The sequence below is a fragment of the Halichoerus grypus genome, chromosome 10 (assembly GCF_964656455.1).
Source record: "Halichoerus grypus chromosome 10, mHalGry1.hap1.1, whole genome shotgun sequence".
NCBI classification, from domain to species: domain Eukaryota; kingdom Metazoa; phylum Chordata; class Mammalia; order Carnivora; family Phocidae; genus Halichoerus; species Halichoerus grypus.
In genome coordinates this window covers 36,335,915-36,348,630 of record NC_135721.1, presented here as the reverse complement: position 1 = coordinate 36,348,630, position 12,716 = coordinate 36,335,915, and the positions used below count along the sequence as shown (strand labels likewise).

Sequence of the window (12,716 nt, the reverse complement as noted above, 5' to 3'; positions counted from 1 at the left end):
AAATAAATAAAATCTTAAAAAAAACCCAAACCATAAATGAGACAGGGACCTCGGGAACAAGCCCCAATGCACCTGGGACTCTCCTGAGTGGCTGTTACTACTTCTCTTGCAGAGCAACCTGTAGGCTGTTACCGCTTTTTCTTGCAGAGCAAAGCACTAGCCAAGGAACAAGCCTAGACCAGGTTCACACTAGTCTGAGATAAAATGGGCAGCAAATTCACCTTTCACTGACTTTTCCCCTTATTATTATGCTAAAACACATACCCAGAGGTGGAGACAACATGCAAATGAAACATATGATATATGAAGAAGCATGTTTTGTCAACTGAGCCTACGCCCCCAATTTCCCAGAATTCCCTGCCCCTACATGCTTTAACATCACTCCTTTCCCACCTCAGCTTCTTTAAAAGTTTCCCTGGTTATTGTTCAGAGAGCCAGTCTGACCCCTTTGTCATGACTGTGTCTCCCTTCAGCTGCAGCTGTTGCCCCTATAATAAAGCTTTGCCTGTGTTTGTAAATTTTGGATCCAGCCTCATTTCTACCACTGCTGGGTCCAAAGGCCCGAGTCCAGTAACATAAACATTTATCTTCTTATTTTTTCTTTTTTGGATCAGGAATCCAGGAAATATTAGCTGGGTGGTTCTATCCCAGAGTCTCTTACGAGGTTGGAGAGGCACTGGCGGATCAGCTTCCAAGGTGGCTCACTCACATGGCTGGCTTTTCACAAGTGTTTTCTGACATGGTGACTGACTTCCCCTCAGGTAGGCGATTCAAGAGAGAAAGGCAGAAACTGCAGTACTTTTTACCACCTAGCCTCAGAAGTCGGGCACTATCTAAAACTGTATATGTTAGAAGTCACTGGATCTAGTTCACATTTAAGGAGAGGGGACTGGGTTCCATCTTTTGAAGGGACAAGTGTTAAAGAATTTGTGAACACATTTTAAGAGTACCATACCATCTATTGAGTTTTTAATGTCAGTATCATATTTTTAACTTCTAAAAGCTCCACTTGGTTCTTTTTCAGCTCCTTAATGTCACTTTTTATAGTTTCCTTTTTATCAGGTTTTGTTGCATAATAAATTACTTTTAAAACTTGGTGGCTTAAAATAACTATTTACTTAGCTTACAATGCTGGTCAGCAGTTTGGACTGGGATCATCTGGGAGGTTCTTCAGTTCTCCACTGGGCTCCACTGTGTTTCTGTGGTCAGCTGTGTGTTGACTTGGTGGCTTTGCTTTTAGGGCTTTGCTGGCTGTTGACTGGGTGTTGTTGCTCTCCTCCTTTTGTCTTATCCTCCACATATCTCTCCCTTCTCTTCAGCAAGGTGGCCTGGGCTTGTTCTGGAGAAGGCAGGAGTTCAAGAGAGAAAAGAGAGACGCATGTCCTCTTAGGGACCCGGCTTGGCATTGTCAGGCCTTTTCTGCTGCATTCTATTAGCAAAAGTAGGTTACAAATTCAACTCAGATTAAAGTGGAGGTGAAATAGATCCCACCACTTGATGGGAAGAGCTACAAAGTCATATTGCAAACGATGTGGATATAGGAAAAGAGAGAGAACTGGGCCCATTTTTAAAAATCAATCTGTAAAAGCACTCTAATCGGTCTTAAGAGTTAACTTGGCTTCAAGCCTATGCACTCCTTGCTTGCTGACTTAAGTCCCTCAGTCTATACCAGAACCAGCCTACTTTCCTTGAGATTTGCAGACAGTTGACATGTTTCAAAGACCATCTTCCCTGTCCAGGTGAGGCTGGAGGGTTTTAAAGGGGAAGGCATGGGAAAAAGGGACGGGGGCTACGAGCAGAAGCAGGTGCCCAGATGCTTAGTAGTATGTTGAAATGACCCTGAATAGACTTGCTGGCATCAGCAGCAGCTGTTTTCAAATGTAGTAGGCCTTATCTTCTGGGAAAGTTTGGTCCTTCACTCCTCAAGGCCAGTGGTCTCTTCCTGTAACAAATCTACCACAAATATACTTCACCTTTTATAGTCTTTAACTGAAAAGGCTAGTATCTGATGCCTTTGCAGGTCAGTATTTCTTGCTATGTTTGCTGCTTTTTACCTATCATTTTCATTTCCTTCCGTGGCCTGGTTATCTTTTGCTTATACTGGACTTTTTATATGAAAATGTATGTATGATAATAATCTGAGTTCTGTAATATAGTACTCTCCTCCAAATGGGGTAATACCTTAATTCATTTCAATTTTCCTCTCAATTTTTCGTAATGATTCATGTCCAAAAAAGGATTGCCTGTAATAGGACAAAGTACAACTTCCCTTTGCTTGTCTGGGAAGTGGACCCTGATTCATGTCGGGAATCAGACACTAGTGAGGAGCCAGTCAGGTTCTATGTCACCGGCCTAGCCCACTGTTTGAGGCTTTCATTATTTCCACAACTTCCACTCTTCCACAGGCATTAGAGTAAGCAAAACTCAACAGTTCCGTTTCCCAAATGTGTGCTCTATTTTCCTGCCTTGATACAATTCTCTCCACTTGGAATGCCCACTTACCCCTAATGAAAATAAAAGAAAGGAGACTCCCAAGGACTAAAAATTCTAATAAATATTAGATAAGAGATCAATAAGCACACCTAAAATAACGCAATTAGAGCGACGCCTGCGCAGAGCCGCGGGGAAGGAGGGAGCGGGCGTGCGCGGGAGGCGGGGCGGCGCATGCGCGGGGCGACCTGTGGCCTGTGCGCGGCTTTGGGTCCCTCCTCCTCATGCGGTGGTAGTTATACTCTAGCTGCGGGGCCCTCGCGAGGGTGATGGATTTTGAGAATCTTTTCTCCAAACCCCCCAACCCGGCCCTGGGTAAAAAACCGACCACGGACTTTGATGAAAGGTGATTCCCCATCTTTTCATGCTTTGATCGCAGGGGCCCCAGTCGGGTTCCGCCTTTTGGTTCCATTGGAGGCTGTCGGGACCGCGTGTGGGCCACGCCGCTGGGTCGCGCGGGGAGTGCGTGGGCGAGCGTGTGGGGTCCGCCTGGCAGGCACGGGGGTCGGACGTGGAGAGGTCGCTCTGGGGCCGCCGGGGATGGAAGCCGGCAATGGGGCTCTTTTCGTAAGCTGCCACGGGGAGAGGTGCCGGGACCCTGCTTGAGGGGAGCAGCGGGGTCCAGGCGGCGATCTCGGGAGGCTCCCCTTTCTCTGCGCCCCTGACCCTCTAGATTCGGTTAGAAACCTCCGTGTGTTTCCACAGTACTCTTCCTTCCACCGGACCGCCAGCTCCTAGAGGACAGATCATTTGTCATTTCTCACTGACACATGCTAAACACTTTTTTTTTTTTTAGAAAAATCCGAAACCCTAAGTTCATTAAGCAATGAGGGCAAATAGTGAATAGTTTGCCTTCAATTCATTGATTTGCATCAGAAGACCCTAAAGACCATAATAAAGCAGCAAACACGATTTGGGTGTAACTTTTCCTTTAGGTTGAGAAAGGAACTGACGCCGCTGGCCAAAGGGTGATAATTTATTGATCTCATTTTTAGAGATGTGTATAGGGTAGTTTCTTTACACCCGGATATTCGTTTACTTTTTTTTTTTTCTGTTTGAAGTGCTAAAAACCAACTTCTAAACCTGTGTGTTTTCCCCAGTTTCCTTAAGCTGAAACCGAGACACACAGCCTTTTGTTCCTTTATTTCTCTCATTCTCAGTATATCTCTATTCTGGTTGATTTTTACCTCCCAGATATCATTCAAATCTGTTCACTTTATCTCATACCTTAATTAAAACTATTACCTTAATTCAGGCTACCATCAAGAGTTTTACTAAGTGCTTTACATGAAATATGTCATTTAATCTTAACCTTGAAGAAAAGATACTGTCCTTGTTTTTGCAGATGAGAAAATTGAGGCACAGAGAGGATAAATAACTTGCCAAGATTGCACAGTGTTAAGTGGCATAACTAGGACTAAGTTACCCATGATTTGATTTCTGTGTTTCTAAGGCAAAAATGACTAACATAAAATAGGATCTATAAATACTGAAAAGAGACAAAGACACTAGTAACTTGCAGATGATATGATCCACCTACAAAAGAAAACGAGGAACGTTAATAAACCATTAATTTAGCAAGGTGAATCATCACAAGACAATAGCTTCATGTTAACAATAGCATCTATCAATTTGAAAATGTGTTGGACATAAGATTCTATTCACAAAAACTTTACTGAACTACATAAAATGCACTTCTGGATTTCTGCCCAAATGTTAGGTGTAGAATGGTATATACAGAGAGCATCTGTGAACTGTTCCTTGTTCATAGCCTTTGCCTGTTTTTCTCTTCATTGGTCCTTCTCTTTAAAATTTTAGGATCTCTAGTCTGCAGATATTTTACTTCTGATTTATTGTCTTTTGACTCTGCTTATGGCATTATTTTCATTGCACAAAGGGTTTTTTTTTTGTTTTATTTTTTAAATTTATTTTTATTTTTTATTATTTATTTGACAGAGAGAGCACAAGTAGGCAGAGAGGCAGGCAGAGAGAGAGGGGGAATCAGGCTCCCCGCTGAGCAGGGAGCCCAATGCAGGGCTCGATCCCAGCACCCTGAGATCATGACCCGAGCCGAAGGCAGCCGCTTAACTGACTGAGCCACCCAGGCGCCCCTGTTTGTATGTTTTAAATAAGGTCACAGGAATCTAGCTTTTATGGTTTGTGGGTTTTTTCATAGTAATTTTATAATAGGTTTACTTATTTCTTGAGCACCTGCCATTATCCTAGGCCCTGGGACTATAGCAATAAATAAAGAGATAAAAATCTCCATATTCATGAGATTTATATTCTTGCAGCACAGACAATGCATAGGTAGTATTTTATTTTATTTTTTTAAGATTTTATTTATTTATTTGACAGAGAGAGTGAAAGAGCACAAGTAGGGGGAGCAGCAGAGGGAGAGGAAGAAGCAGGCCCCCTTCCGAGCAGGGAGCCTGATGTGGGACACGATCCCAGGACCCTGGGATCATGCCCTGAGCCGAAGGCAGATGCTTAACCATCTGAGCCACCCAGGCGCCCGCATAGATAGTATTTTAGGTGATGATAAATGCCATGGAGAAAATGAAAGCTGGGTAGGAGGATAGGAAGGGAGGATGGGATGGTAGGGAGAATGTAGATATTTTAAAGAAGGTAGTTAAAGAAAGCCTCAATAATATCACTGATAAGTAATATTTGAGTAGAGAGGTGAGAAGGGTTGATTTCCAGCAGAGAGAATATAAAGGTCCGTATAAAGGTCTTGAGGTGGAGTGAGCATGGTGTGATTAGGTGATGGGATGAAAGTGGCCAGAATGACAGCTGGAATGGAGTTAGAGTAGCAGGACTTGAAGAGAAGTAGGAGCTGGGAGGTACTCGGGGATAGGGTCAGGGAGGCAGATCATGTAGGGACTTGTAGGTGCCATAAGAAGGACTTTGGCTTTTACCCTGAATGGGATGAAAGGCTGTTGGAAGGTTTGCAACAGAGAGTGACATTTTAGCAGGGTCATTGTGGTTGTGTTGAGAGTGGAATGTAATGGCAAGAGTAGCTTGGATCATAGTATTAGTAGCAAGAAGTGGCCAAATAATGGATGTATTTTGAAGATAAACTGGATTTTGTCACAGATTGGATTGAGGATATGAAAGAGGAGTCTAAGTTACTTCAGAGTTTTGGGTCAGTATCATTAGAAGGGTCGAGTTGCTGTTTAAAATAACAGGAGAGGGGTGCCTGGGTGGCTCAGTCAGTTGAGCGTCTGCCTTCGGCTCGGGTCATGATCCCAGAGTCCTGGGATGGAGTCTGGCATTGGGCTTCCTGCTCAGCAGGGAGTCTGCTTCTCCCTCTCCCTCTGCCCTTCCTGCCACTCATGCTTGTGCACACTCTCTTACACTGTCTCTCTCAAATAAATGAATAAAATCTTAAAAAAAAAAAAAATAACAGGAGGATTAGGTCAAGAGTTCAGTTTGGGCTCTATTAAAAATATGTCAAGTAGCTATCCAGGTGGATGTGTTGCCTAGGAAGTTGGCTTTCCCTGTCTGGGCTCAAATCTCAGCTCTACCAGTTAAGTAGGTGTGTGGCAAGTTTTATAAGCCTTCTGTAATTCAGTTCTCTCATCTGTAAAATGGGCTTTTAACCACCAGTACGTATGTCATAGGCTGTTGTGATGTGGGTAACATGCATGGAATCGCTTCTGGCATACGGTAAGCATAAGACAGCTCTCTTTTTTTTTTTAAGATTTTATTTATTTATTTGACAGAGAGATAGAGAGCACAAGTAGGCAGAGAGGCAGGCAGAGGGAGAGGGAGAAGCAGGCTCTCGCTGAGCAGGGAGCCTAATGCCGGACTCCATCCCAGGACGCTGGGATCACGACCTGAGCAGAAGGCAGACACTTAACCGACTGAGCCACCCAGGCGCCCAGCTTTTACTGCTCTTGTAGTCATTATTGTCATTATTGCTTTGCCTCAGGAGAGGTTGCTTCCTACTCCGTAAGATGATTCATTTCTGATAAATGGAACAACGAAGGTTCCTTGTATTTGGCTTACTGGCTCTTGTGATAGCTTCTGTAGAGTCTCACAAGTTGGTGCCTTATCTGATAGACGAAGCTCTGAGACTCTGACTAGGGACAGATCAGTGGTAAGCTGTTGAATCAGATGAAGCTGTGAAGCCTGAGCTCCTCCTATAACTTTGCAAGAAGCTCAGAGCCACTATTCACATTCTTGTGCTAGTTAGTAGTGCATTCCATTTGTAACATGTTTTTTTTGAGAATGTGCTCATTGCCTATTCCTTACCTTTATCTGGCATGTAACTCCTATCTTAAGCTTTTATTCAGTAGTCACTACTTGTCCAGACATAATTGCTTTCAGCCCACTGTATTTATGGTGTAAATTTCAGTGACATCTTTTCTCACCAGCTTCCCATTTTCATCCTTCTTGGGTTCATTTTTAGTTTTTGTGGAATATCCTCAAGTCACTGTCTGACAATGTCTGCATGTTAACTTCTCAGTCCTTGCGAGTCTGGAAACAACTCTTCTTTTTCATCTTCCCATTTGAATATAACTTACGTTCTCTCCTGACCTTGAAAGGCATCTTGCATTCTACCTGAAATACTATTCTCCCTTATGTTCCTCTTTTTAAGATTTTATTTATTTATTTGAGAGTGTGTATGGGGGGGGCAGAGGGAGAGGGAGAGAGACCGCTGAGCAGGGAGCCTGACTCCAGGCTCGATCCCAGGACCCTGGGATTATGACTTGAGCAGACACTTAACCGACTAAGCCACCCAGGAGCCCCGCTAACTTTTTTAAAAAGTTTATTTATTTATTTATTTTAAGTAATCTCTACACCCAACGTGGGGCTCAAACTCACAACCTGGAGATCAAGATTCACATGCTCTACTGACTAAGACAGGCGCCACTGTTTGGTAACTCTTATATATCTTTTAAGCTTAGAAGATCCTTGGCCCGGGGCGCCTGGGTGGCTCAGTCGTTAAGCGTCTGCCTTCGGCTCAGGCTCAGGTCATGATCCCAGGGTCCTGGGATCGAGCCCCGCATCGGGCTCCCTGCTCCGCGGGAAGCCTGCTTCTCCCTCCCCCACTCCCCCTGCTTGCGTTCCCTCTCTCGCTGTGTCTTTCTCTGTCAAATAAATAAATAAAATCTTAAAAAAAAAAAAAGAAGATCCTTGGCCCCCAAATCTAGGCTAAGTGTTCCTATGCTTATCATACTATATTAAAATTGCTTTATTTTTTTTTTCCCAAGCACATAGAAAGTTCTCAGAAGGCAGGGACGAGGTCTTTTTCATTGTTGTATCCCAAGATTTAAGGCCTATAGCCTGGTATATGGTGGATACTCAGTATTTGTTGAATGAATGGAGTGATGAATCAGTGGGTGGTTTATATAGCTCCTGAGACTAGAATGTGAAGGTTATGTAATCTAAAATTTCAGCTTTATGGTTTACTTACAAACACATGTTGATGTGTATTGCTCATCATAAATTTGTACATTATTCCTTGGAGTATTTGGAGTAGAATTTGAATTTGGAATTTTTTTTAAGGGCACGTAGAAGATAAGCCAAAGCCATGAATTTTAATGCTGTGGTATGAACCATTTTCAGGTTGAAAAAACTCTTGTGTTATTTGATATTTTTGTTGCAGAATCGATGATGGAATAGATGATACAGAAGTTGAAGAAACACAAGAAGAAAAAATAAAATGGGAAGTAAAACTGGAATGTGAGCAAATACCCAAAAAAGTAAGATTAAGTTGGCATATTGAAAAAACACAGGAGTGGGTGTGAGAAATTTGTTAGGGGTCCTATTTGTCCCAGTTTATTGAGCATTGGAGACCTAGTTCCTTATGTCAAGGAGACCTGATAACACTTCAGAAAATTTATCATTCAGAAACTTCAGTCATTTAACATGAACTGTTTTAGTGTATTGCTTTTATTTTGGTTTTCCCGGTTTCTGAAATGGGTTGTAAACTGTTTCAAAAACTTCTCTTTTTTTCTTTCTTTTTTTTTTTTTTAAAGATTTTATTTATTTGACAGAGAGAGACACAGCGAGAGAGGGAACACAAGCAGGGGTAGTGGGAGAGGGAGAGGCAGGCTTCCCGTGGAGCAGGGAGCCCGATGTGGGGCTCGATCCCAGGACCCTGGGATCACGACCTGAGCCGAAGGCAGACGTTTAACAACTGAGCCACCCAGGCGCCCCAAAAACTTCTCTTTTCAAGTTAGGCCATAATTTTTAAGGGTTTTGATTGCTAACTTAACTGACCTTAGTGATTTACAGCTTAAAGCTTGTGTTACTTTGCTAGGACTGCCCTAACAAAGTACCACAAACCAGGTGACTTATGCAACAGAAGATTCTTGTTTTGTGTTTCTGGAGACTGGAAGTCCGAGATCAAGGTGTTGGTAGGGTTGGTTCCTTCTGAGGGCTGTGAGGGAGAATCTATTCCATGCTCCTCTGGTAGTTTCTGGTGGTTTGCTGGCAATCTTTGGTGTTCCTTGTCATGGCTTCCAGAAACATCACCTTGATCTTTACCTTCATATTTGAATTGTGTTCTCCCTATGTGCATTTGTTTGTGTCTAAATATACCCTTTTTATAAGGATACCAGTCATATTGGATTAGAACCTACCCTAATGACCTCATCTGAACCAACTACAAATGTAATGGCCCTATTTCCAAATAAGGCCACATTCTAAAGTACTGGCTGTTAGGACTTCATAGGGAGAATTTGTGAGGGACACAGTCAACCCATAACAGCCAATATCTGCTCCTCTCTTGCCTCTTTTTCTCCTTCTGAACTTTTTTTTTTATTGTGAACTTTAACACACCACAAAATGATGGGTTTGAATTGGCAGTGAGACTCACAAGATACAAATACGCTTTAATGTGATACTCTTAGACTTAGCTTTACAAAAGGGTACCGGACAGAAAATATAGCAGGTGTAACATCTTCATCTCCTCAGCAAGCCTCTCAGCTACCCAAGTATATAACTTCTTTTGCCCTTTGGGGCATGTGTGGCTGTTGTGGACAAGAGCCAAGGTCTTAACACTGAAAAACTGCGGCCTGGATTTCCCCCCAATTTTTTTTTCCTTTGAGATTTATTTATTTATTTGAGAGAAACAGCACGTGTGCATTCGAGAGCATACAAGTGGGGGGAGGGGCAGAGGGAGAGATTGAAAATCTCAAACAGGCTCCACATTCAGCACAGAGCCCCCCCTTGGGGCTTGATCTCACGACCCCGAGATCATGACCCAAGCCAAAACCAAGAACCAGTCGCTCAACCGACTAAGCCACCCAAGTGCCCCTCCCCCCAATTTTTTATATTGTTTTAGTCACATCGACCCCAGTCCTTCATGCCCGCTAAAAGTTCCCTAATCCATATATAACCCAATACAGGAGATAGGCAGGTAGAACATGCTACAATTATTTTAAGTAGATTCCAATAAACAGTTCTGTGAGTAGATGGACACCTGCATTATTCCTAAGTAGGTTTGCTTCAGTCCAGGCTCTTTACTCACAAGTGCTTTTGTAAAACGTCAATATGCAGTATCACAGCTGATTAAAAAGAACACCCAGGTAGAGACTTTGCTAAGTCAAGAAAGAGCATTACCCCCAAAGCCTCTGATGCCTCCTTTCTCTGTCATTATTCCTTTCTTTCTTACCAGAGATAACTAGAGTCATAATTTGCATGCGGATCACTTCCTTGATCTTCTTTACAGTTTCAGTTTTACTACTAATGCTGTCATCCTTAATAATACAGTTTTTCCTTGCCTGTTTTTACACTTTACAGAAATAGAATAGTATTGTATGTGTTCTTTCTGTTGTTTTTTCTCAACGTTATATTTGTAAGATTCATAGATGTTGTGGCGTATACCTGTCTATTTTCTGAGCTGCATAGTATTCCATTATTGAACATAGTAGGGTTCATTGTTGGTAGACATTGGTCTGATTTCCATTTTTGGAGGTTATGGGTAGTGCCGCTACATTCTTTCACTTGTATCCTGTTGCACATATGCTCTGTAGTTACGTAGGAGTAAAACTGCCAGGTCTTAGAGTAAAGCATCTTTACCTTTACCTTAATGCCAAACTGTACTCCAAAGTGGTTCTACCCATTTTATTCCCAGAGGTAGTGTATGAGAGACTATATTTCTGCTGCTCCACACTTGGTATTGTCATCTGTTGTATTTTTCGCCATCTGGTGAAGCAGCTCATTGTAACTAAGTTTGCTTTTTTTTTTTTTTTAAAGATTTTATTTATTTGACAAAGAGAGACACAGCGAGAGAGGGAACACAAGCAGGGGGAGTGGGAGAGGGCGAAGCAGGCTTCCCGCGGAGCAGGGAGCCCGATGCGGGGCTCGATCCCAGGAGCCTGGGATCAGGACCTGAGCCGAAGGCAGACGCTTAACCAACTGAGCTACCCAGGCGCCCCTAAGTTTGCATTTTCTTGATTACTATTGGGATGGAGCATCTTTTCATACATTTGTCCATTTGGGTTTCCCTTTTTTTGGTGCCTGTTCAGGTCTTTTGTCTTCTTATAATTATTGGTTTGTCCGTGATTTTGTTTTTCTTGATTTGTAGTTCTTTATTTTGGATTATAAGGGTTTTTTTCCCTTCATTTGGATTCTTGTGTTGCAAATATCTGCTCATTTTGTGGCTTTACATGATAGTATTTTTTGAGTAAAAGTTCATAATTTTAGTGTATTCAAATTTATTAATCTTTATAGTGTTGATGTGTTTTATTTAATAAAAATAGTTTACTATAATGTCTTCTAAAAGATTTATTGTTTTGCTTTTTGCATTTACGTTTGTAGTCATCTGTAATTTATTTGTATCTGTACACTGTGAGGTAGGGGTGACAAATTCTGTTTAACCTTTTTTTTTTCCTGTTATCCTACCCAATTGGTCCCAGCACCATTCACTGAGGGAAAAGAATTGTCTTTCCCCCCGCTGGCCTGCAGTGTCACCATTGTCAAAGATCAGATGTTCGTGTTTGATGGGTTTGTTTCTGGACTCTGTTCTCTTCCACTGGTTTATCTGTCTAGCCCTCCCTCAAGACCTCACCATGTTAATTACTGTAGCTTTATGATGAGTTTGGGTGTCAGGTAAGCAAATCCTCTCACCTTGTTTTTCTTCTTTAAGCGTCTTGGCTATTCTTACCCTTTGCATTTCTATATAAGTTTTAGAATTTCAGTTTGTCAAATTCCATGGAAAATCCTGGTGGGATTTTCATTGGGAATGCATTTAATCAACAGATCATTTGGAAGAGAATTGACATCTTTAGAATATTGAATTGTCTAATCTTTAGGTCCTCTAATTTCTCTCAACAGTGTTTTGTAATTTTCTTTGTAGATGTCTTATATCTACCATACCTTTTGTTAGGTTTATTGCTAGGTGTTTGGTGAGGCTATTATAAATTACTTTTTTTAAGCATCATTTCCTAATTGTGGGTTTCTCATAATTTAACTATTCAAGAGTTCTTTCTTTTTTTTTTTTTTTTTAAGATTTTATTTATTTGACAGAGACAGATAATGAGAGCAGGAACACAAGCAGGGGGGGTGGGAGAGGGAGAAGCAGGCTTCCCGCTGAGCAGGGAGCCCGATACGGGGCTCGATCCCAGGACCCCGGATCATGACCTGAGCCGAAGGCAGACGCTTAACGAATGAGCCACCCAGGCGCCCCTCAAGAGTTCTTTCTTGTTCTTTGTTTTGTTGTTATAGCTGTCTAGCATCTTCTTTATCTATAATGTCTTGAATATCTTTGTGGTTTCTTTTACAACTACTCAACTCTGCTATTGTAGTGTGATAAAGCAGCTATTATAGTATGTAAATGAATGAGCATGGCTATGTTCCATTAAATTTTATTTATAGATGCTGAAATTTGAATTTTATATAACTTTCATTGACATGAAATGTTATTCTCTTTTTTTTTTTTTTCTTTCAACCATTTAAAAAAATCTGAAGACCATTCTTAGCTTGCTGACTATTATAGAAATAAGTGGTGAGATGGATTTGGCCCTGGGGTCATAGTTTAATGATACCTACTCTAGATTTTTGCCATGTGTTTTTGTGTTCCTTCATTGTTCCTTGATTTAAGAAAGGCCGGGAGAGTTGATGGATGGCCTTCGCTGGTGTGTTAGTGGGCATGTGTCTCTATAGGCTTTTCCTCCAGATGGAAAGCCTGATTGGGCATCAGTCCATGGGTGGGCTGTGTGGAGACATGGGTTTCCTTCAGCATAGTGGTTCTTAACCTTCGTTGTGCTGTG

The 12,716-nt window shown here is 41.9% G+C and overlaps 1 protein-coding gene across 8 annotated transcripts in view; it reads left to right on the top strand.

Annotated features, from left to right (window-relative positions):
- Positions 1-2,664: 2,664 nt before the first annotated feature.
- The window catches only part of ZC3H8 (zinc finger CCCH-type containing 8), a 39,601-nt gene continuing 29,549 nt past the window's right edge, over positions 2,665-12,716 (top strand). For all 8 annotated transcript variants that reach the window (XM_078056296.1, XM_078056294.1, XM_078056301.1 and 5 more), the window contains exons 1-2: positions 2,665-2,836; positions 8,105-8,201. In XM_078056296.1, the coding sequence (XP_077912422.1) occupies positions 2,760-2,836; positions 8,105-8,201 (174 nt within the window). In that variant the 5' untranslated portion in view covers positions 2,665-2,759. The remainder of the gene's footprint in view (positions 2,837-8,104; positions 8,202-12,716) is intronic.